This window comes from Cricetulus griseus, chromosome 10 (genome assembly GCF_003668045.3).
Source record: "Cricetulus griseus strain 17A/GY chromosome 10, alternate assembly CriGri-PICRH-1.0, whole genome shotgun sequence".
Classification (NCBI taxonomy): Eukaryota; Metazoa; Chordata; class Mammalia; order Rodentia; family Cricetidae; genus Cricetulus; species Cricetulus griseus.
Genome location: NC_048603.1, coordinates 17,787,336 through 17,810,877, shown reverse-complemented (window position 1 = coordinate 17,810,877; position 23,542 = coordinate 17,787,336). Strand labels below are relative to the sequence as shown.

Here is a 23,542-nt window from a genome sequence, read left to right as displayed (position 1 = left end):
CATCTAATCAGCGCCGAGAACATGGCGACAACACCGGCGAGGCGTCACCATGGCGACGGTGAACCAAAGGTTCTTGGGCAAAATGGCGGCGGAGGCCGCGACGTAACCATGGTGACTGTAAACAAAAACGATCACGGGCAACATGAGCGACTTCGGTCCGGGAGCATTGCCAAGTCAACGCTGCGAGGGGAACATGACTCCATGCGCTGCGGTCACCATGGCGACGGTAAACTCAGGAACGTAGGTGGCAACATGGAGCCTGCGTCATCACGGCGGGTCGTACACACGGCGTTGCGTAATCAACGTCGCGCAGCTGTCCGTCATCAATAGGTGCCGCAAACAAACATGTGCTACGTCACAACGTAGCGTGGCAATCACTTAGGAAGGCGTCATCCACGCGACGAGATAAACAAACATGGCGTCTGCGTCGTCACAGCGGCGCCGGTAACCACGGGCTCGGTCGCCTCCGACCAGTAGGGGTCACCTCAGGCTCACGCACACGCTCACCCTGTGGTCCTGGGATCGCCGCGCTGACGTCGGTCCTATCCGGGCTACTCGGAACCGGATCCGACCAGAGGCAGTGCGGGAAAAGCAGCAGCCTTCTGCACATGCGCGGTGCTGACCACTGAGGCAAGTACCAGGAACCGGGCGGAAATGACGTGTTCTACAACTGCGTTCCCCTGTAACTCCGCCCCACTGTTAATAACTCTACCCTTTTAATCCCATGGTTGACTCTGTGCCTATCACTACCGACCTGTCTCCACCCACTTTCACACTGCGCCCTGACTCCGCCCCTATGATTCCGCCCCATGTCTCCGCCCTCTTTGCAACGCCCACTGACTCCGCCCCTGAGACTCAGCTTTTCTGACTCCGCCCCTGTGACTGCAGCCAATGCAACTCTGCACCCTGTGACTGCACCTCACACTCACTGCTCACACCCGCCCCTCACACCCACCCCTCACACCCGCCCCTCACACTCACACCTCACACCCACTGCTCACACCCACACCTCACACTGGCCCCTCACACCCACTGCTCACAACCATTCCTCACACTCATCCCCTCACACCCACCCCTCACATTCATCCCCCACACCCACCGCTCACACCCACTGCTCACACCCACCGCTCACACTCCCCCCTCAACCCTCCCCTCACACCCTACCCTCACACCCATTCCTCACACTCATCCCCTCACACCCGCCCCTCACATTCATCCCCCACACCCACCGCTCACACCCACTGCTCACACCCACCCCTCACACCCTACCCTCACACCCATTCCTCACACTCATCCCCTCACACCCGCCCCTCACACTCATCCCCCACACCCACCGCTCACACCCACTGCTCACACCCACTGCTCACACCCACCGCTCACACCTACCCCTCACATTCACACCTCACACCTGCCACTCAACCCATTCCTCACACTCACACCTTACACTCGCCCCTCACACACACACCCCACACCCATTCCTCACACCCGCCACTCACACTCACACCTCACACCCACTCCCCACACTCCCCCCTCACACTCATCTCCCACACCCACGATCCCCCTGGTTCAGGTCCGCTGTTTCCCTGGGTTTCACCAGCCTGGTCCTGACCTCTTTGCTCTTCACTCCTCCCTCTCTGCAACTGGGCTCCAGAGTTCAGCTCAGTGTGTGTCTGTGGTGTCAGCCTCTGCTCCCATCAGCCCCTGGGTGAGGGCTCTAGGATGCATAAAGAGTCGTCATCAGTCTCATCATAGGGGAAGGCGTTTGGGTTGCTCTCTCTGCCACTGCCTGGACTGTCAGGTGGTGTCGTCCTTGTAGATCTCTCCTCTGCTATCTCTCATCCTGCTCTGCTCTATCCTCCCCCCAACTCAACCTTCATGCCCCTCCACCTGCTCCTCTCCCCTCCTCTTCTCCCCCCTCATTCTCCCAGCCCCCTCTCCCCTACCCTCATGCTCCCAGTTATCTCCGGCGATCCTGCCCCTTCCCCTTCTCCCCAGTCCATGCATTCTTCTCTTAGCGTACTTCTTGTTTCCCAGTTCCTTTGTTGCAGAGGATTGCAGGCTGCTAACCCTTTGCTCTATGTCTATAATCCATATATGAGTGAGTATATACCATGTTTGTCTTTTTGTGACTGTGCACCCCACTTTTTAATTGGATTGTTTGGTGTAGCTTCTTGAGTTCTTCGTATATTTTGGAGATCAGCCCTCTATCAGATGTGAGGTTGGTGAAGATCTTTTCCCATTCTGTAGGCTGCCATTTTGTCTTGTTGACTGTGTCCTTTGCCTTACAGAAGTGTCTCAGTTTCAGGAGGTCTCATTTATTAATTGACAATCTCAGTGTCTGTGCTACTGGTGTTATGTTCACAAAGTGGTCTCCTGTATCAATTCATTCGAGGGTACCATCTGCTTTCTCTTCTAAGAGGTTCAGTGTGGCTGGATTTATGTTGAGGTCTTTGATCCATTTGGAATTAAGTTATGGGCATGGCGATAGACATGGATCTATCTGCAGTCTTCCACATGCCAGCACCATTTGTTGAAAATGCTTTCTTTTTCCATTGTATAATTTTAGCTTCTTTGTCAAAAATCAGATGTTCGTAGGTTTGTGGGTTAATATCAGGGCTTTCAATTTGATTACATTGTTCTGCTTGTCCATTTTTGCCAATACCAAGCTGTTTTCAGGACTATAGTTCTATAATCGAGCTTGAAGTCAGGGATGGTGATGCCTCCAGACGTTCCTTTATTGTACAGGGTTGTTTTGGCTATCCTGGGTCTTTTTTTTTTCTTTTTTTCTTTTTCCTTTTGGTTTTTTTGAGACAGGGTTCATGTCATGAAATATGTGTGGGAAGCTCCAGAATTATATGAATATATTGTCAAAGAAGTATACGTTTGCAATGTGATTATCACACTTTGTGATTTAAACATGCATGGGTTATTTTAGGGTGCAGTGACCTGTGATGATGTGCACATCAACTTCACTCAGAAAGAGTGGGCTTTGCTGAATCCTTCCCAGAAGAATCTCTACAAAGATGTGATGCTTCACACCTACAACAACCTCATCTCCATAGGTAAGCCTGAATTTTCCTTCATGACTTAAAATAACAGGATGACTGTTTCTTGGTTATTGATACTCTTCTGTAATTTTGATGGAGAAAAGGGAAAATTAGGTGAATAAGGCATAGTTCTAAGGTTTTTTGAAGATATTAACTAATTTTGTGCAATTTCCAGTCATATATCCTATATTTTCTGGTATTGTATAGTAGGCTACAGTTGGAAAGGCCATCATATTGGAGAACATTGTCAAAGTTCTGGAAGACATGGAAGGTAATATTCATGTGCAAGTTTATGCAAATTTGCCCCTGAAGAAATTTTAATGTCTACTGGAAGTTTTAGAGACAAGCAACGGTGTAAATAAGCACAGCTTAAAGTATATTGGTAATTCTTAATTTTGCACAAAACATGTACCTCAGTGTCAGGCAGCTATTCTGTGTTTACAAGGCATTCCTGCGAAAAAGAAGACAAGGAAACAATGCCTTAACAGATACTACCATTTGCACTATAGACCCATGAGAAATATGCTATAGAAATGCCAATCCACTTAGTTTCATACAGCTCTGGATCTAGCCTTTCTGCTTCTTAGCAAGAAGCTCTTAGATTTGTACCTCTTGGACTCAGTTTTTCCAAGTGGGTAAGAGACTGCTAGCACCCTCCAGCACCATGTAGTCATACTTGGTAGCCTCTAGATCAGTGGTTCTTCACTTTCCTAAGTCTGTGACCCTTCAATACAGTTCCTTTTGTTTTGGTGACCCCTGAGATAAGAATGTTTGTATTTCTGCATTTACACTGTGATCATGTACAGAAGTGGATTTGTTGACTGACTATGCTTTGGAATAGGGAGAATGCCACAGGAACATTTCTGGACTCCCTAAGTAAAATCCCCACGCTTTCCTTGTTTAGGAAAAGAATTTCTTTGGAAAGTACACCCATGGTCTCCTTGTCATCCGAGGTATGAAATCTTTCTCATTTTTTCTGTCTTGTTTGTTGTGATGGCTATTCTAGGTAGTCAAATCGACTACCTCTGGAATTACCAAAAACTCAATGAGGCGGGGCAGTTTTTGTTTATTTGTTTGTTGTTTGTTTTGAGAGGTTTTTGAGCCAGTCCTAGAACTCAATTTGTAGACCAGGCTAGCCTTGAACACAAAGAGATCCATCTGCCTCTGTCTCTCGAGTGCTGGGATTAAAGGTGTGTGTCATCACCGCCCAGCAGGCATTTTCTTATTAAAGGTTTTAAAATGGGAACACATACCTTTAATCTAGATCTGTAGAGGTGATGAAATCCACCTTTACTGGCTTGGTGTTGGAGCGCATCTTTTCTCCCAGCCCTCAAGAGGCAGAAGCAGTTGGATTTTCTGAGTTTGAGGACTATGGTCTACAGAATGTGATGCAGGGCTACACAGATGAAAGCTGTCTCAAAAAACAAAACAAAACAAAAAAACAGAGATCCCACTGGCTCTGCCTCCAAAGTGCTGGGATTAAAGGCATGTGCTATCAACACCCACCACAAACAGCTTCTTTTGTATCCTAAGAATCTCTCTTTATTTTTTAATATCCTGGGCACCCTTCCATTGTGTAATATCTGTGCAAGCTGTGGGAACCTGTGCTATTTGTAATATCAGTGTCAAGTGTGCATCATAGGTTTGCTTTGGGTTTCTGGTATGTCACATATAAACACATGGAAAACCTCTCTCACACATAAACCGTATACACAAAACCTTGGCAAAACTTGTTTTTAGAATTCTTGTTACTTATAAAGCAATGACAGCAAAACCAGTCATTTTGGGTACATAATACAAATCATGCACTGATTATTTTCAAATTTATTTTTAAAATTTAGTTTTCATTTTATATACCCACTCCAGTTCCCCTCTCTCCCCATCTCCTGCCCCCTACCTCTCCCTTTCCATCCCCCATCCACTCCTCAGAGGGAGTAAGGCCTTCTTTCAGGAGTCAACAAAGTCTGGCATACCAAGTTGAGGAAGGATCAAGCCACTCCATCCTGTATCAAAACTGAGCAAGGTATTCCACTGTAGGAAGTGGGCTCCAAGAATCCAGTTCATGCATCTTGGATTCACTGCCAGGGGTCCCCAACAGTTGAAGTCACATAACTATCATTCACATTCAGAGGTCTAGTTTGGTGGCATGATGGTTCCCCAGCTGTCACTCAGGTGTGGCTTTGTAGGGGCGGGCTTTTCCTTGTTGGAGGAAGTATGTCACTGTTGGGTCAGACATTGAGGTTTCTTATACTCAGGATGCTGCCCAGTGTGTCAGTCAACACCCTGTTGCCACTGAGTCAAGATGTAAGAACTCTAACCTGCAGCACCACATCTGCCTGCATGCTGCCATGATGATGATAACTGAACCTCTGAAATATTAAGGGAGACACCTCAATTAAATGTCTTTTTGTAAGAGATGCCATAGTTCATGGTGTCTCTTCACAACAATAAAAACCTAACAAAGACAGAAGTTGGTACCAAGGACTGGGGTCTGGCTGTGATAGGCTGGCCCTATCATACAATATCTCTGATGTGTTCTCAGTAGTGTTAATCTGCTAGCTTGCCTCTTCCTTTATGTCTGTTCATTGGGATTTTTTTTCTCAAGGCTATATGCTACTTAAAGTGCCAAGAAATGGTACATGTGTGCTTCCTGTTCAGTTTTCTTCTAAAGTGACTGAGTAAATACATTACAATGTCCCTGACATGAAATAAGAGTTTGAAGCACCAGAATAATATGACTATATAGTCAAAGAAGCATATATTTACAATGTGAATATCACAGTGTTTTCCACATGTGTGAATTATTTTAGAATGTGGTGACTTGTGATGATGTGCACATCAGCTTCCATCAGGAAGAGTGGGCTTTGCTGAATCCATCCCAGAAAAGGCTCTACAAAGATGTGATGCTGGAGACCTACAGGAACCTAATTGCTATAGGTAAGACTGAATTTTCCTTCATAATTGAAAAGACGGGGACAAGTGTTTCTTGGTTATTGATATTCTTCTATGATTTTGATCGAGAAAGGGAAAATTAGGTTAATAAGGCATAGTTCTAATGTTTGTTGAAGATATTAACTTAAAATTGTACAATTTCCATCATCTATTTTCTGGTATTGTATTTTAGGCTACAGTTGGGAAGATCATCATATTGAAGAACATTGTCAAATTTCTAGAAGACATAGAAGGTAATTTTCATGTACAAGTTTATACAGAGGTACAAATTTACCTCTGAAGAAATTTTAATGTGTCCTGGAAGTTTTAAAGAAAAGCAACAGTGTAAATAAGCACAGCTTAAAGTACATTGATAATTCTTAATTTTTCACAAAATCAGGTACCTCAAAGTCAGATAGCCATTCTGTGTTTTCAAGGCATTCCTGTGAAAAACAAGACAAGGAAACAATGCCTTAACAGATACCACCATTTGTAATATATCCCCATCAGAGTTATACTGTAGATAGTTAATCCATCTAGTTTTATACCTCTCAATGATACACACATTGAATAGGTGACATGTATATGTCCAAGACCTTCTAAGAAAAAAGAGTCTATAGTGAAGCTGTCATTACTCATATATTTGTGACTTTGCTAAGTATATTAAAAGGTCAGTTTATGAGAGTCAAGAAGGTTGTTGTGGTGAAACCTTAATTCCCTATACCACATGTCTGTGCGGAAAAGAAAGTCAAACTGTGTGAATGCAATGTGGAAACCTTTTATTTGTTATTCTTCCTTCAATAAGTATATCATGTAAAACAGCGCAGTGGTGGTGTATTCCTTTAATCTCAGCACTGGGAAGTCAGAGGCAGGTGGATCCCTGTGCGTTGGAGGCCAGACTGGTCTACAGAGTGAGTTCCAGGACAGTCTCCAATGCCACACAAAGAAATCTGTCTCCAAAATTCAAGAAAAAAGAATATCATAAGTAACTATAAATACAAGCCATGTGAATATAGAATATGGAAAGAAGCAATATACATCTCTCTCTCACACACACACACATCTCTCTTTCTCTTTCTCAGAACAATTAGAAGATATGAAAGATATTTAGTAGTCCCCACTTTGAGTAGAATTGTTGAATGTTATACAAGTTTAAAATTAATTGGTTTTCCAACTTCATTGGAAAGTTATCAACAAATTCACACTGCAGAAAAGCCCTATGAACATTGGATTGTATGAATACTTTCATTTATCCTTGTACATTCTGCCAGTGTAGTATGAATCACGTTATAGGAAAACTTATGAATACAGTAAGTATAGCAAATCTATGAGTTCCTCCAGTACTTTTCAAATATGTGAAAAATCTCATATAAAAGAAAATGCCATAAATGTAGGCCATGAAATAAAGGCTCTTACTATCACAGGTATCTTCTAAGCCACAAAACAACACCTCATGAAGGGAAGCATCATGAATGTAAAACTTAAGATCTTATTCCTCTTTATAATTAGGTCATATTATGAAAATAATTTATACAGATATTAAGTTTCATCAGTGTAATGCCTGTGGTAAATCTTTTACATGTGCCAGTTATCTTTCCAGGAATGAAAGAAGACATACAAGTGAGAAACCTGTGGATATACACAATGTGTTAAAAACTTTGTGTGTTACAGGCATCTTCAAAGGCATGAAAAAATTTATACTGGAGAGAAACCATATGAAAGTATTCGAGATGGTGAAGTCTTTGCATGCCACACTTGTCTCCAGCTCCATAAAGGAACACATACTGGCGAGAAAAACCATGAATGTAATCAGTGTGTTAAAGTTTTTGCAAGTCATAGTGAGCTTCAAAGACATTTAAGAACACATACAGGAGTAAAACCCCATGTATGTAATCAGTGTGGGAATGCCTTTTCACGACACAGTACTTTGCAAGTACATCAAAGAACACATACTGGAGAGAAACCCTATGAATGTAATCAATGTAGTAAATCTTTTGCTAGTCATAGTAATCTTAAAAGGCATGTAAAAACACATACTGGAGAGAAAAACTATGAATGTAATCAATGTGGTAAAGCATTTGCAAGTCATGGTAACCTTCAAGGACATAAAAGAATACATACTGGAGAGAGACCCTACGAATGTATTCAGTGTGGTAAAGCTTTTGCAAGTCTTGGTGACCTTAAAAGACATATAAGAACACATACTGGAGAGAGACCCTATGTATGTTTTCAGTGTGCTAAAGCCTTTCCATGTGTCAGTAGTCTCCAAGCACATAAAAGAACACATACTGGAGAGAAACCCTATGAATGTAACCAATGTGGTAAAGCTTTTTCACAACGTGCCAGTCTCATAAGTCATAAAAGAACTCATACAGGAGAGAGACCCTATGAATGTACTCAATGTGGTAAATCTTTTTCACAACAATCCAATCTTGTAAAACATAAAAGAACACATACTTGAGAGAGACGCTGTGAATGTAATCAATGTGGTAAAGCCTTTGTATTTATCATCAGTCTTTAAAATCATACTGCAGAGAAAACCTATAAGTATAAGCACATCACAATAATCTTTAAGGACCGAGAAAATTCATACTGAAGGGAATCTTACTATAAAGTATTTGATAACATCTTCAGCTAACACACATTTAGTTACATAAGATTCTGGAGAGAAAACAATCTGACAAGTGTCAACCATCTGTTTAAGCATTATGACGTGTCTATTTTGTTTGCACCTGCAAACTCATATTGACAAAAGTCCTATGAATTCACTGGTTAGGTACCCCTTTTTGATTTCACACTTCAATTATATAAAAAACCTCATTCAGATTGATTGATTTCTCTAAATCCAATCCTACATTCTTGCTTTCTGTTCCATGAACCAATTCATGTTGAAAGGAAACTGTTAAGACTTTAAATGCCTCAACAACTGTGTCACAGGGATGACTGCTTACAAGAGAAAATATTCAGGTATGGAAATCTGTTTGGTTAAAGATTTGATTGAATTTTAATTATGTGATGTCAATGTGTGGCTTTGTGACTGTTCATGCTTGTTCCCAAGATTAGACCCTTGAGTATTCCTGTAGTAGGAACTACAGAAAGTTGTCAAAAACCTGACCTAGGTCCTGGCAATGGACTTGTCATAATTTTGCTCATCCATATCTGTAACCTGTACATATTTTAAATCCTTTTTTTTTATCATCTTGATATCAGATAATAAGGAAGAACTCATGGAAGTGAAAACCCTATTCATGTAAAAAAAAGTTGGGCAGGCATTGGTGACACACGAGTTTAATCCCAGCACCCGGGAGGCAGAGGCAGGTGGATCTCTGTGAGTTTGAGGCCAGCCTGGTTCACAGAGCAAGTTCCAGGATAGCCTCTGAAGCCACAGAGAAACGCTGTCTCAAAAACAAAACAAAACAAAACAAAAAATTGGTAAAGACTTTAGATATCATACTTGTCTTTAGTTTCAATAAAAAATTGTTTCATGTCTTTTTAATTATGAAGGAAGTTATTTACAATGTTCATTCAAGACTGATGGTGGACATTACTATATTGTGGTTTCAATTTTGCAACATTTGAGGTAGATATTAAAGTGTGCTATATGCTTGGCAAATCCGTTTAATGGAGTTTATTTTGTGGTCTTTATATTTCTTCTGTGGCTTTTTTACAACTTCTACTGCGCTTCAGTTAGTGATAGGTATTTTTTCTACCAAAATATGTGGAGTGAAATGACCATAGTCTAAGTGGTGTGTTGTTTATTTAAATATCAGGTAGTGTGTGGTTATGCTTTTCAAGTAAGGGTGTGTCTTTGTGAAAGGGTGGTGGGTTGTTGTTCCTCATTTTGTTTTTCATATTTTCACAAATTCCCTTGAGGTGTTTGTTATCCAGCCTGGCTTATATGCCAGTAATTAGTTAGGGATGCATTTGAACTCATCATCCTCCTGTGTCAGCCTCTTGAGTAGTATAAGTCCTAGGCTAGATCATATACCCCAACATTTGATGTTTTGTCAACACATTTTAATAAAGTTAATGTTAAAATACTTAATATAAAATGTAAGAAACATTTGTAATGATCAGCGTTGCAACATTTCACAGGTTTGGGCAAAGGAATCTGAGGATTGAATAAATACAGTGAGTCATTCTTGCAAGGAGAATGTCATTTATTTTCCAAGGGGAGAAGACATATATACCAACAGCAGCCACAGTGGAAATTTACTGAGGTCAACATCCATGTCCCCAAACCCTCCCTTCCCCCCTTCAGAAATGGGCGGATAGTTTGCATACTTGCATACAGGCCTAGGTGGAAGGAGGGAACAAGGAAGTGAGGCACCAAGGGTACCTTAGGTCACCCAGTAGGGTCCCAACAAACATTAAATACCTCATGTGTATATCCAAACCTTTTCATTTAACTGTTAGAGATGTAGTAATGTAGAATAATCAGTTATCAACTGTATATTCCACAGCATAGCTTGATATCCTATGGATATGTATATATATATTTGAAGTTCCATGCATCTTCCTTTCCCCATTAGTTATCCATGTGGCAATTCATTTCTAAGTAATGCCTCCCGAGGGAATTATCCAGAAATGCCAGATACTGTTACATCAATGAGATTCATTTGAAAAGAAATTGTGTTGTCTGTGTGTGTAATGTGATTATAGGCTTTTAGGCCACAATGGGTATGTGGAGACTGTAACACATTGTGGAGGCCACTTTTGGCTATCTGCATATGGTGATCAAGATTAGGTTACCAACCTTGCTCACCGCAGACATTTCCCACTAAGCTGTCTTACTGAGTAGCTGCGACACTACAGAAGAAAAATATTGCCTTCCTTTCAGATTGTAAACATGTTTCACCAAAGGACAGAAGAAAACAGGACAATTTGAATAATCATATTTGCAAATAAAAATGATACACTATTTCTCTCTCTCTCTCTCTCTCTCTCTCTCTCTGCTTTTTCCTTTCTGATGGGATGTGTTATTCTGGGAACTAAACACTTGTTTGTAACAAAACACTTTCTCAGAACCACAAATGAATGCCAGAGAATTTTCTCTGATGGTAAAGTTGGTTGCAGCCAATTCTGATGAACCCAGTTTGTCAGTGAGTATACCAAGTTCATGCCAGGTAGGAGTGGAGGCCAGAAAAGGGTGTCTTTTTTTTTTTTTTTTGGTTTTTTGAGACAGGGCTTCCCTGTGGCTTTGGAGGCTATCCTGGAACTCAATCTTGTAGACCAGGCTGGTCTCGAACTCACAGAGATCTGCCTGTCTCTGACTCCCGAGTGCTGAGATTAAAGGTGTTCACCACCACCGCCCGGCCAGAAAAGGGTGTCTTAACCCCTGTATCTGGAGTTAAAGATAGTTGTGAGCTGTCTTGTGGGTGCTGGGAAGCAAAGTCGGGCTCTGTGGATGTCTTGATCACCATATGATGATAAGAGATGATGGAAATAATGTAATTGTAATTCCCCCAAAAAAATCATGTTAAAAAGTTGAAAAGGCTTTATGGCCATGTGCTCCAGAGACCAGGGATTTGTATTATAGCACACCAAGGATTACTCATGCCTTTTCTTTCAGGCTGTACATCTTAAAACTGGAAAATAACAGTACTGTTAGTCAGGGCCATATCATTTTACACAGATCTTCTATTTTGGTTGAACTAGAGAAACTACAGTTTTTTGTTTTTATGGCAAGTTCAGTTTTTTTTTAATTCAGATTCTTGATTTCCTACTCTGTGGCCAGTCAACACAAATGTCGATTATCTAAGATTGTTTATCTCTGTATTTGAAGGGACCAACTCCCCATTTTTGGCAGCCATAACAGGCTAACACATGCTTGCCTGATCTTGCCTTGGTCACTAGGAGGTCAGATGCCTGCCTCGTGGCAAGGAACCAATCAGAAGTTAGCTGGTGGTGCTATGCTTTACCGCTCTGGGTGTGCTTTACGGACAAGCGCACAGCAATGACATACAGAGCATAGCAACCACCCTGGGAGGGCCTATGGACCATAACAACCAGTTGACCAATCAACACAGGGCAAGTCCTCCAAGCCTGGAGGCACACCAGTCCTGAGCCTGTTCGTACCCCTAGACACTCCCCTTATGCAGCTCTATAAGATCTCTATGTAGTGGCTTCTCGCCGTCTTTTCTAGCCATCCGCCATGGTGGATAGATGGAAGGCCCGAGCTAACATGTGGTTAGCTTCTTAAACAACTGCAATAAAACCTCTTGCTGTTTGCATCAAGCTTTCAACTCTGCCTGGTGATTGGGGTCGTCACAGTCATGGACCGAGATCCTGGGGGCCTGAGACTGGGGGGGGGTCTTTCACATTCATTACTATATCAATTACTGTCACAGCAGGAAAGCTTCCATCCTCCATCTTGCATATCCCTTTTGGTACTGTGACTACACCTGCTTTAAAGTTAGTGAACTGAATTATTGCACAAGTCACTCTTCATTTGTAATTTTTTCCACTATCTCTTTCCTGCTTCCATGTCCAAGTGTGTCAGTCATTCCAGGCTGGGCCTTGACTACTCAGTAAGACAGAAAAAGACACAGGAGAGTGAGTATCTTAATGTAGCCCAACATTTATGGGGGAGTGACGATACAGAGATACTTGTGTAAGAATGGGAATTCATTATCCACACAGTACAGAAAGGGAAGGGCAGAAAGGAGCTTGAGAGTTTTCTAGTTCTTGTGTGACATTAGGATTATATCAGACAAATCAGTTAATCAGATTAATCAGAATAATCAGTTAATCAATAATATGTGATCTATAAATGTCCCAAGTGACCATTTCTTGAGCTCCATAGACCAGGTTCCTTGGCCAGAAGACTGACCAGTCCCCATTGAAATGTTAGGTCTGTACCCAGGATAGATTCTGTTCTCTTGAACAAGCAAGCACTTTTTTTTCTTAACAGACCTTCATTACTACTGTTAACTTTCCTCCTTCCTAAAGCCATCAGAGTCACTGAGCATCAGAGATCAGAGATCCCAAGACACTTTTGGCATCTTTGGCCTCTGGCAAGGATGAAACTGCTAAGAATTCCAGTGACACTTGACTTTTAGTTAAGAAAGCAACTGGATACTTTTCTTTGGGGTGTTTTTACCCTAAACTATCTTGTCAATTTCTACCTCTATTCCTTAGCACACCTCCCTCGGAAGAGGTAACTAACCCTAAATGTCATTATGAGCTTGGAACAATGACTGATCTGGCTTTTTCCAGTTGAATTTAAGGTATCAGGTGGCAATATTGGGATAAGACCTGGAAAAACCTAAAATGCCCAAAGTCTATCTATTATATGTTTCAGTTTTACCTCTACAGTTGGCCTCCAGAGTTATGAACCCACAATCAGCTTTCATACACTTTCATCAGCCAGAAGTCAGCATGATCCCCTTCCGGTGTGGCTTCTGGATAGGGAGAGAGGTATTTCATCATATAATTTGGGGGTTAAAATAATTAGGGTTCTGTGTTTCTTGACTGTGGGCAGGTGCTCAGTGAGCCAAGGTCTGAAGTCACATCTGGGCAGTATCTTCTTCTGAAGAGGAAATTATTAGTGTGATTGGTTGTCTATATAATGTACCATGTAGACTTACATCTAATGTCTGTGGAATGTGACTGTTTAGGTTCTGATTATTATTTATTATTATTATTATCTCCATTTTTTAATTAAACTTTCCTGCTGAATGTTGAAGACCATGCAAGTGGCCAAAATTAATTTTTTTCTTTCTGTATTGTCAAGGCCAGTTGAGCAACTAGTTGTAGGTGTCTTGCCTGTGAACCTGTAATGATGGCCACACTGAAGCATAAGGCATGGTCTCGATGGTGTAGGTCCTTTCTCTTGGGTCACTTGATCAGATAGGAAGGGTAGAGAAGCGCTCCTGTGGTTCTTTATTATTATCTGTGTAAGTACTCCCAAACACCATTTATCATTTATCTTGGGTCTAGTGAAATCATTACACCCTTGCCTTCAATTGGCACCCAATGTGGGTGGATGGATTCACACTGGGGAATCTAGTGGGAATCTAGTGGTTGGGATTCAGTCCTCTCACTGTCTCAACTAGTCCTCATGGGTTACTTGGGTTTGAGAGGGACATCAGACTCTTGACAGTTTTCCATCAATGTGAGGGTAAGTCAAAGGTTTTACTTTATGAACTGTGGCTTCCTTGGAAACTTTGAGTAAACCTTTCTCACATTGACCCTCCTTTTTGTAGAATGGATAATGTTTCAAATGCATTAATGGGGTCTCCATGGCCTGTGTGAACAAGACAAGTGACCAATAGCCTTATTTCCCACAGACCTCATTGACATTTTAGGGGAAGGGGAAAAATGGTCTTCCTTTTAATCCTCACAACCACATTAGGACAGCCTCCAAAAATGATTATTAAACACCCAGAAGATCAGTTATAGACCAGTTTGGTAGTCTTAACTACTGTATAATGTTTCAATAGCCAGACATAACAAATTTTTGTTTGACATATATTTTAGCTGGTCCTTGGAATAGTTGATATCTGACCCTGCCAATTTTATTACAACATATAATCTCTAAATGTCATCTTTTATGTTCCTTAAATAGCTTTGTCCTTCATAACTTGCAAAAACTTTCCACTCTTGTTTATCTTGGTGCCATAAGTCATTATTTTCATATATCTAACTCCTTCTTTACTAAGGCCATTGCCATATTTAGATTCTTCTAATATATTCCTTTATTACTGGTTCCTTTTTCTAATAACATGACATATAGTAACATTAACAAATATATTTATGATTTATGATCTGTTGTGAGAATTTTCTCTCCAATGGAGAGGGAGAAAGCAATGTCCCCATAAGTCCCAAGACAATGCAAAGTACAATTTCACTAAAGTCCACCCGGGGGAACCAATGAGTTCAATTGAGTTTATTTACTGGATATGGTTGAGGAGATACTTACAGGAGTTTGGATAGTGTTGTGGTTTGAGTCAAAATGCTCCCTATAGTCTCATAGGTATTTGCTCTATTAGGAGGTATGGCCTTGGTGGAGTAGGTGTGCCCTTGTTGGAAGAAGTATATCAGTCACATATGCTGCCTGCTGATCTGAATTTAGAACTATCAGCTCTTTCTCCAACACCCTGCCTGCCTGCACACCATCATGCTTCCTGGAATGATGACAGTGGGCTAAACCCTCTGAAACTGTAATGTTGCAGGATATTTGATCATACTGGGAATCCCAAGATCGAGTTATCTACCAGAGAAAGCTGATTCTAGCTGTGTTGTATTTCAGCCCTAGCACACACCTTTTATCCAAGAGCTTTCTGCTTGAATATTGCAAACAGGATTAATTAATATAAGAATAGAGGACAGCAAGAAAAGAGATACCATAATGTAGGGAGCCATTATAGGTTTAAAGAGAAGTCTGGCACTAAGGAAATGTCCAGATGTCTACAAGGTTGACCCCAACTAACAATCTAAGCAATAGTGGAGAGGCTACTTTAAATTCCCTTCCCCTATAATGAGATTGATGACTACCTTATATGCCATCCTAGAGCCTTCTTCCAGTAGCTGATGGAAGCAGAAGCAGACACCTACAACTAAACACTGAGCTGAACTCTGGAATCCAGTTACAGAGGAAGAATGATGAGCAAAGGGGTCAAGACCAGGCTGGAGAAAGCCACAGAAACAGCTGACCTGAACAAGGGGGAGCTCATGTACCCCAAACTGATAGCTGAGAAACCAGCATAGGACTGATCCAGACACCGTGAATGTGAGTGTCAGTTAGGAGGCCTGGGCGGGCCTCTGGTAGTGGATCAGTATTTATCCCTAGTGTATGAATGGACTTTGGGAGCCCATTCTATATAGAGGGATACTCTCTCAGTTTAGACGCACAGAGGGCCTAGGCCCTGTTCCAAATGATATCACAGACTTTGAAGGTCCCCCATGGAAGGCCTTACCCTCCCTGGAGAGCAGAAAGGGTTTGATGGCATAGGAGATCGGTGGGGGACAGGAGAGAGGGAACTGGGACTGGCATGAAAAACAAGCTTGTTTCTAATTTAAATAAAAATAAGCTAAAAGAAGAAAAAACTATATACAATGAGTACAATAACTATACAATTTATACAGGCAATAAATTCGTCAACAATGTCTAGTCTACAATAAATTATAGTCTAACAAATGCATAATATTATTAGACAAGTGACTCGTCTAATAGACTTGTCACTTTTACCACAAGCAAAAAGTTCTAGGAAGGCTCTAACTTAGGCAAGAATAACTTTCAGGACAACTTTCAAAATATAATTAGGATCAGAGGAAAGTTTTTCTGCAAATTTAATAATAAATTAGCTTTCTAATATTTTAACACAACTTTTAAGATATTCTTTGTTTTTTCAAACAGTCTTAGTGTCTTGATTCTTTAAAATTTATTTATTATGCAGTGTTGTCTGCATGTACACCTGCAGGCCAGAAGAGGGCGCCAGATATTATTATAGATGGTGTGGTTGCTGGGAATTGAACTCAGGACCTCTGGAAGAACAGCCAGTGTTCTTAACCACTCAGCCATCTCTCTAGTCCCCTAATTTGTATTTTTAAATTAGCCTATGATCTAAAAGCACTGCTGTTTAGTTTTTTCTGTTAATTGCTTTTTGGTGTTTTTGATACAGGATCTGTGTGGCCCTGTCTGTCCTGGAAATGTGTATATAACAAACTGGCTGTCCTGCCTCCTGAGTGCTAGGATTAAAGGCATGTATACCATGCTTAGCTCAATACCTAGTTCTCAAAGGAACATTTAAAAGAAAATATAATTTGTCTTTCTGTCGTCCCCTATTATCTTCTTAATGCCTGTCTTTTTTGGGGGGGAGGGTTGTTGTAATTTAAGAAAAGCAGAGTTTGAGAGAAAGATGCCATATGACAAGGTTCAAGCAGAGGGGTTTTACTAGGGAAAGAGACCATAAAAAGGGGAAAGGGGGGGGCAGGAGCAACAGGGGAGAGGAAAGAAGGGGAGAGAGGGAGAGGATGGGGAGGTGGGCGGGGCCCTTTTAAAAGGGAATGAGGTAAATAAGCACAGGGGGTGCTCTTAGTGGCTGCAGCTGAGAGCGTATCCTGTCAGAAGCCCAAGGACAGCCCAGTGCAGATGTCTGAATACCAACAGTTTTTAGTTTTTTCATCTACATATTGATTAATGGGAGGGACATGTGCACCTGTACGTACACAGGTGTGTTATAGAAGCCCAGATTGGGTTACAGACTTTTTCTAATAGCAGGATGCAAAATACATCTAGAGCAATGATGGGAAACACTGTGGACTGGAGAGTCCAGGAAAACCTTTCCCTTCTTTCCATCAGTCACTTTGGAAGCTGATTCCATCTGTTCAGTGCTGGTTGCCTCTTCCCTCATCTCAAAGCCCACAAAGGGAATCTAAAGCTGACTATTCAGCTTGTATAAAACGATATATTCTTTAGTAACCTGGCTGATTATCCAGCCAACGACAACTAAAGCAGGCTTTCTGATTTTCAGGCAGTTAAGCAGCAACTAAAACATCTTAGAAGTGTGGAAAAACTTGTGTCAGAAAATTCAAACATTCCAAAAATGGTTACAATAGACATTTATTTAAAGTGAGGCATCTGCAAAGCAAATAACTCTTAGATTGTGATTCGGGTTGAAACAACTTCTTAAAATATGCTGAGACCAGGCACATCCACAGATCTCAACAACAAGGTCACTTCTTTGCCCATTCCTCTTTCTCTTTCCTTTCCCGGATAACCTCTTTGAGATAGGGTTCAAGGTAGAATTTGTCCTAAAGAATGAAGAAAAATAATAGGACTTAAACCTCAAATTCATTACAACAAACTTTTGGCTTGTACCATAAGAAAATATAATCTGAAGTTCTAGGAACTATGTGCTTTTTAAATATAAAATCTCACAAAGATCATGCAGTGAGGGAGTCAGGAGGAGTACCAGGGGAAAAAACACCTATAGGTCTGCCAGATTTCAATGAAAATGTCCATGCAAAGAAGCAGAAGATCACGCAGGGGTCTTCATATAACTAAACAGGAACTAAAGTAGAGGGAAGAAACAATGGCCCACGAGGCAGAAAACCTGGATTCTAGCCCAGGCCTTCCATACTAAAGACTAGTTTAGTGATTTCAGAAGTCACTTGAGCTCTAGGTCTTACCATGCTGTTCTTTAAACAGAGCTAACAGTTTTCTGCTAACCTCGCTACTTATGTAGCACGGCTTGGAGAACACTAAAGCACTGCACAAAATGAGTGGGTTTCTCTTGTTTCTGATACAGCATGATGAGGGACCAACACTGTTAGACAAAGCAAACCCGTTCGTTCTACCTCCTCATATTTTGTCCACTGCTCCTTAGGCAAGATCTGATGCCTCATGGACAGGTCCAGGGCTCTCTTGATTCGAAACATTCTGTCGTTATAAAGATTCTCAGGAAGCCTTCTTATGGCTTCTTTCACATCTTCAGTCTCATGCATTACATCATCTCTCATAAGACCTGTGATAAGAATATAAAAACCAAATTAGAGCGCTATCTCAGAGAATAAACTGTTTCTTCCCACCCAGCCTCAGAGGAATATTTGCCCTGAAATGACCATCTTCTCGTCTCTGCTTCCCCTCTGTTAAAATTACAGGCATAACTCACCATACCTGGTAGGAGCTTTTCATGTATGTGTGTGCATGCACACACATGTACCTCCACATGTATGTGGAGGTCAAAGGTAAATTTAAGATGTCAGTTCTTGCTTCTCCACACTGTTTGAGATAGTCTCTATGCTACTTGTAAGAGGTAGCCCACCAGCTTCTTGTCTCTGCTTCCTGTCTCCCCAGAGTGGTGCACTGGGATTACAGCTGCTTGGGCTACTGGTTCAGCGTTTTTTTTTTTGTTTTCTTTTTTTTTTGGGGGGGGGGCTCTGAACTCAGGCCATTAGACACGTGTGGTCATTGAGCCATCTATTTCATCCAGGACTTTTCTTTTCCAATGAGCAAAATATCTTTATGATCTATAACTCAAGACTTGACTGAAAAAAATCACCAAATCACTATGTAAGATGGAAACCAAAAGCAATTCAGACCTGTAGTTATTTCTTGGAGGAATATGTGGGCCGTCTAAAACCACTATCATAAAATTCCTATTTCATATGAACCAGTTCAGAAAATATTTACAATGTCAACTGAAAACATGAGTAGACCACACTCTCCTAATCTGAGATGGAGAAAGATATGAAGTAACTAGGACCAGTGAGATGGCTAGGTAGGTGAAGGTTGAATAAGTCTAATGACCCATGTTGGATCCCTAGACCCCATAGAGGAAGGAAAGAATTGGCTCCTAGAAGTCCTCCTCTGACCTCCACAAGCATACCTAGTACGATAAATTCTTTATTTTTAGTATTTTGAAGTTTCTCTGTGTAGTTTTGGAACCTGTCTTGGAACTAGCTCTTGTAGACCAGGCCTGTTTCGAACTCAGAAAGATCCTCCTGCCTCTGCCTCCTGAGTGCTAGGGTTAAAGGTGTGTGCCACTACCACTGGGCTGATAAATTCTTTTTTAAAGTCATAAACAACTTAAAATTGTACTAAGGAATGCTACGATCTGCCAATGCTTCCATTTAGCTTCTAGATCACAAAGTGAAGTTCACAGCAAATTAGCTCTAAGGAAGGTCACAAATCATATAAGGATGTGAAAGCCTTCTCTTCAAAAGATCAAAAACTCAAAATAGGTTAATTTTAAATTTGACACACACAAAACCAAAAGAAAACATCTTCTTGGAACTATAAGAGTTCTTTTTTGTTTGTTTGTTTTTTCGAGACAGGGTTTCTCTGTGTAGCTTTGGAGCCTATCCTGGCACTCGCTCTGGAGACCAGGCTGACATCGAACTCACAGAGATCCGCCTGCCTCTGCCTCCCGAGTGCTGGGATTAAAGGCGTGCGCCACCAATGCCCGGCTTGTAAGAGTTCTTAAAAAGCACCACATTCAGGAAGAGCAAGAGGACCACAGAGAACAGACACTCACCCAGCTTGTTGAATCCTGCAGCGTTGTAATACCACTTTCGAAAGCCATCCAGCCACTTGCCTGACGCTGCAACTGTAAGTACCACACTGTTAACGGCTACACGTACAGACAATGCAACAACAGCCAAACAACTATTATCTTCCGATAAACCTAAGGGTGAATATCCCGTGGTATGCAGTGTAGATCATTTCACTATGACATCACGAGAGAAGAGTGTGAGCTCAAAACTAAAGATGCCTACTATCCACAGGTATACTTCCTGCCAGTTTGGGTTCTCCAAGCCCAACAACCTGTGCCCGGCCATCACCTGCTATTATCAGAACTGAAAGGACAAGGGACAGGAAAGAGACCTGGAGCATTTCTATCATATGTAGTGGCAGAATTCTCACAGGGGGTGAAGCTATGAGAGTTCAGGTTAAGTGACAGGCTTCTCCGAGTCTCCAAAATTTTTAGTCTACATAATCTCATTGAACATCTTTAAAATATAATTTCTAGAAACTATATATAACACCAGTTAACCATTTAAATATCAATAGATTAGTAAAAAAAAAAGCCCATTTTTCTTCTTCTAAAGAGCTCATTGGACACGGATAAGGAGAAATACTCCATGTTCAAATTTATTGTGACATGCATTGTGGATGCCAGACCTTATATAAACAAAGAAAAACTAAATTAAGGACTGGAAATGTAGTTCAACCTAGCATACAAAATACCCCATGCAAAAACAAAACACACAAAGCAACTCATAACTCTTTGGGAAACAAGGCCGAGCCTAATGAGCAAGTCACCTTAAAGATGTCCAGGAAGCGGGGGTGGGGTGGGGTGTCTGATGTTGACAAGACAGATATGGTAAAGGAAAGAGGGTAGAACAAGCCTCACCTTTCTTTTTAAAATGTGAGGGGTGGGAGGGGAACAAGCGTGGGGCCAGAGGACAACATTAGGTCCCAGTCATCTGTTTTCATTTTTGAGATGTCATCTTTCACTGGTTTGGAAGTTGCCAAGTCCACCAGCCTACCTGAGCCTCAGAGGTCCACCTGCCTCCACCTGTCCAGTAAGATTAAAAGCATGGGCTAGGACTACTAAGGCAGGTCTCACTATGCAAGTGGCTGGCCTGGAACTCAGGCTTTATTAAAAAAAACAACAAACCAAATGGGTTCTGGAAAATGAATTCAGGCACTTGATGCACGGCAAGGCAAGCGCTTTCATCAACTGAGCTCTCTTCTCCTGCCCCTGACTTCCTACTCCTTAGATTACTACATGGCTTCCTCCAACCTCAGAAATTAAAACAGTTAAGGGCTAATCACTCAGTTGGTACAGTGCCAAGGCCCACAAAGCCCCGAGTCCCATCTCCAGCACCACATAAAATGGGTGTGGTGGTGCATTCCAATTCCAGCATTGTTTTAGGGAAACAAAAGGATCAGAAGTTCAAGGTCATCCTTCAGTACACCGTGAATTCAAAGCTGGCTTGGTCTACATGACACCCTGATTCAAAAAAAAAAAAAAAAAAAAAAGAAACATAAAACTTAGAGAGTAAAAAAAGATCTAAAAACAAATGCACAGGAGCCAAACTGTAAACACAGCAGTGGTTATGATACCGATTAATATTCGTTTAACACATTTAATGTGCAAGGCTCACCCTGTCCACATTAGCTAGGTTAAAGCCTGCTTCAAAACAAAACTAAAAACACAAAAAGCAGGGTCATGGAAGAGCAATGTGCAAGGCTCACCCTGTCCACATTAGCTAGGTTAAAGCCTGCTGCAAAACAAAACTAAAAACACAAAAAGCAGGGTCATGGAAGAGCCAATTGGGCCTCTAACAGGAGACACAAACCCTGACGCCGAACACCTTTCCCGACGTCTAAGGGCCTGAAAGACTGTGAAGGGTACAGGGTTGCTCTTTACAGCCCTTGCAGTTTGTGCCCGCAGCGGGCAAAGACAGGCCCCGATCTCCGTCGATTCCGAGCGAGGCCCCGGCCCGGAACGCTGCGGGCCCGGAACCTAACCGTGGGGTCGCCGCCCCGGCCCGGAAGACAAGCCGCAGACACCAGGGGCAGCGGCCGGCTCCGAGAGCTCCCGGGGTCCCCGCCGTCGTCCCCGCCCCAGACCTCGGGCTGCCCGGGGGCGCCGCGGCCGCGTCCCCTGCGCTCCATGAGCGTGAGCGGAGCAAGTTTGCCGGGAAAACGAAGCCGCGCCGCGAGCGCCACTGAGGCAGAGCGGTGACTCACCAGCAGGCCGGCCCGCCATCTTGACCCGGGAGTGGCGCGCGGCCTCCTGGGTAAGTCCTAGAGGACGCGCGGTGGGGGGGGCTCCCGCGCAGGCGCAGTGCGTGTCTCTGGGGGGGGCGGGGCTCCCGCGCAGGCGCCGTGCGTGTCTTTGGGGAGTGAGGGGGAGGGCTCCCGCGCAGGCGCCGTGCGTGTCTTTGGGGAGTGAGGGGGAGGGCTCCCGCGCAGGCGCCGTGCATGCCCGAGGGGTGGGAAGGGTGGGAGGGCTCCCGCGCAGGCGCAGTGCATGCCCGAGGGGTGGGAAGGGTGGGAGGGCTCCCGCGCAGGCCCAGTGCGTGCCTTCGGGATGGGGGATTCGCTTCTGTATTCTTTAAGCCACCTTTAGTCCTGGATGTAAGGTGTTACACTGCCTTTCCTTGGAAACAGCACACGAAAAATGCACGCACATGTTCAGTTCAGACATACCCCTCAGCAATCTGAGCTGCACTGAATCCATCCACAGATGTGGAATCTTCAGGTAAAGCAAGGCAGATTTTTTTTTTTTTTTTTAACTAGAATTCAGAAATCCAGGTTCAAAACCGGGCTTCCTCATTTCTAGGATCATACATGCTGCACAACTAATGTCTCAAGATAAAACTTGTAGGCTTCACTTTCTTCACCTAAGGATTCCTTTCTAATCATTTAATACAAAGATAGGTCGGTAAACTTGGTGGCACGTGCCTATGATTCTAGAATTCAGTAGGCTGAGGCAGGAGGATCACTGCAAGTTCTAGACTGGAGTTGTCTACACAGTGAGTTTGACACCATTCTGGATCACCCATCAACCACTCACCAAAAACAAAACAAAAGTTATTATTAAACCCAAGATATATTTTAGAAGCTGTATATAATATTAAAAGCAGAGCAAGTACATAGACTGTAACTTTCAAGGTCTCAGCTCCAAAACTTGAAGTCTAAGACATAAAACAAAGAACAGAAAATGGGGAAACTGATATTGTTGGCTTTGACCATGACTCAACATTGTCTTTACCCTGCTGACTTTTAGTCTTAATTGAAACCTGGGACAGCATAGAATTGTTTCATTATGAATTCAAAATGTTATTTAATGGCTTTACTCACAAGTTCTAAAGTTCTGTTGCCTTATCTGTTTCTGCTACCTTATCTCTCTCAGTTCTAAGAGTGTAAGCAATGGTCAACATGAAGTCGGGAAGACAGGAATAACAAATACATTTGTACACTGGCACATTGCTTTGGAAAGGATATCCACTGAACTCTTCATCCTGACAACTTTCAGCATCAGAGTGAAAATGGTTAGAGAGGAAGATCGAATGTCAGATACCCAATATAGTAAAAAAAAAAA

General features: G+C 42.4%; 2 protein-coding genes across 2 annotated transcripts; one reads left to right on the top strand and one right to left on the bottom strand.

Moving 5' to 3' along the window:
* Positions 1-108: 108 nt before the first annotated feature.
* LOC100762666 (zinc finger protein 239-like) lies at positions 109-6,236 on the top strand. The gene is made up of 8 exons (XM_035449665.1): positions 109-226; positions 331-580; positions 889-1,705; positions 2,936-3,062; positions 3,255-3,318; positions 3,952-4,000; positions 5,858-5,984; positions 6,172-6,236. Exons 1-8 carry the CDS (start codon positions 109-111, stop codon positions 6,234-6,236), a joined length of 1,617 nt encoding a protein of 538 aa, XP_035305556.1.
* An 11,290-nt stretch (positions 6,237-17,526) lies between these two features.
* Positions 17,527-22,321, bottom strand: LOC100762374 (cytochrome b-c1 complex subunit 7). Its single transcript, XM_027431545.2, has 4 exons — positions 22,186-22,321; positions 19,961-20,032; positions 18,282-18,448; positions 17,527-17,735 (listed from the first exon to the last, which is right to left on the bottom strand). Exons 1-4 carry the CDS (start codon positions 22,202-22,204, stop codon positions 17,658-17,660), a joined length of 336 nt encoding a protein of 111 aa, XP_027287346.1. The 5' UTR covers positions 22,205-22,321; the 3' UTR covers positions 17,527-17,657.
* Between the last annotated feature and the right edge of the window lie 1,221 nt (positions 22,322-23,542).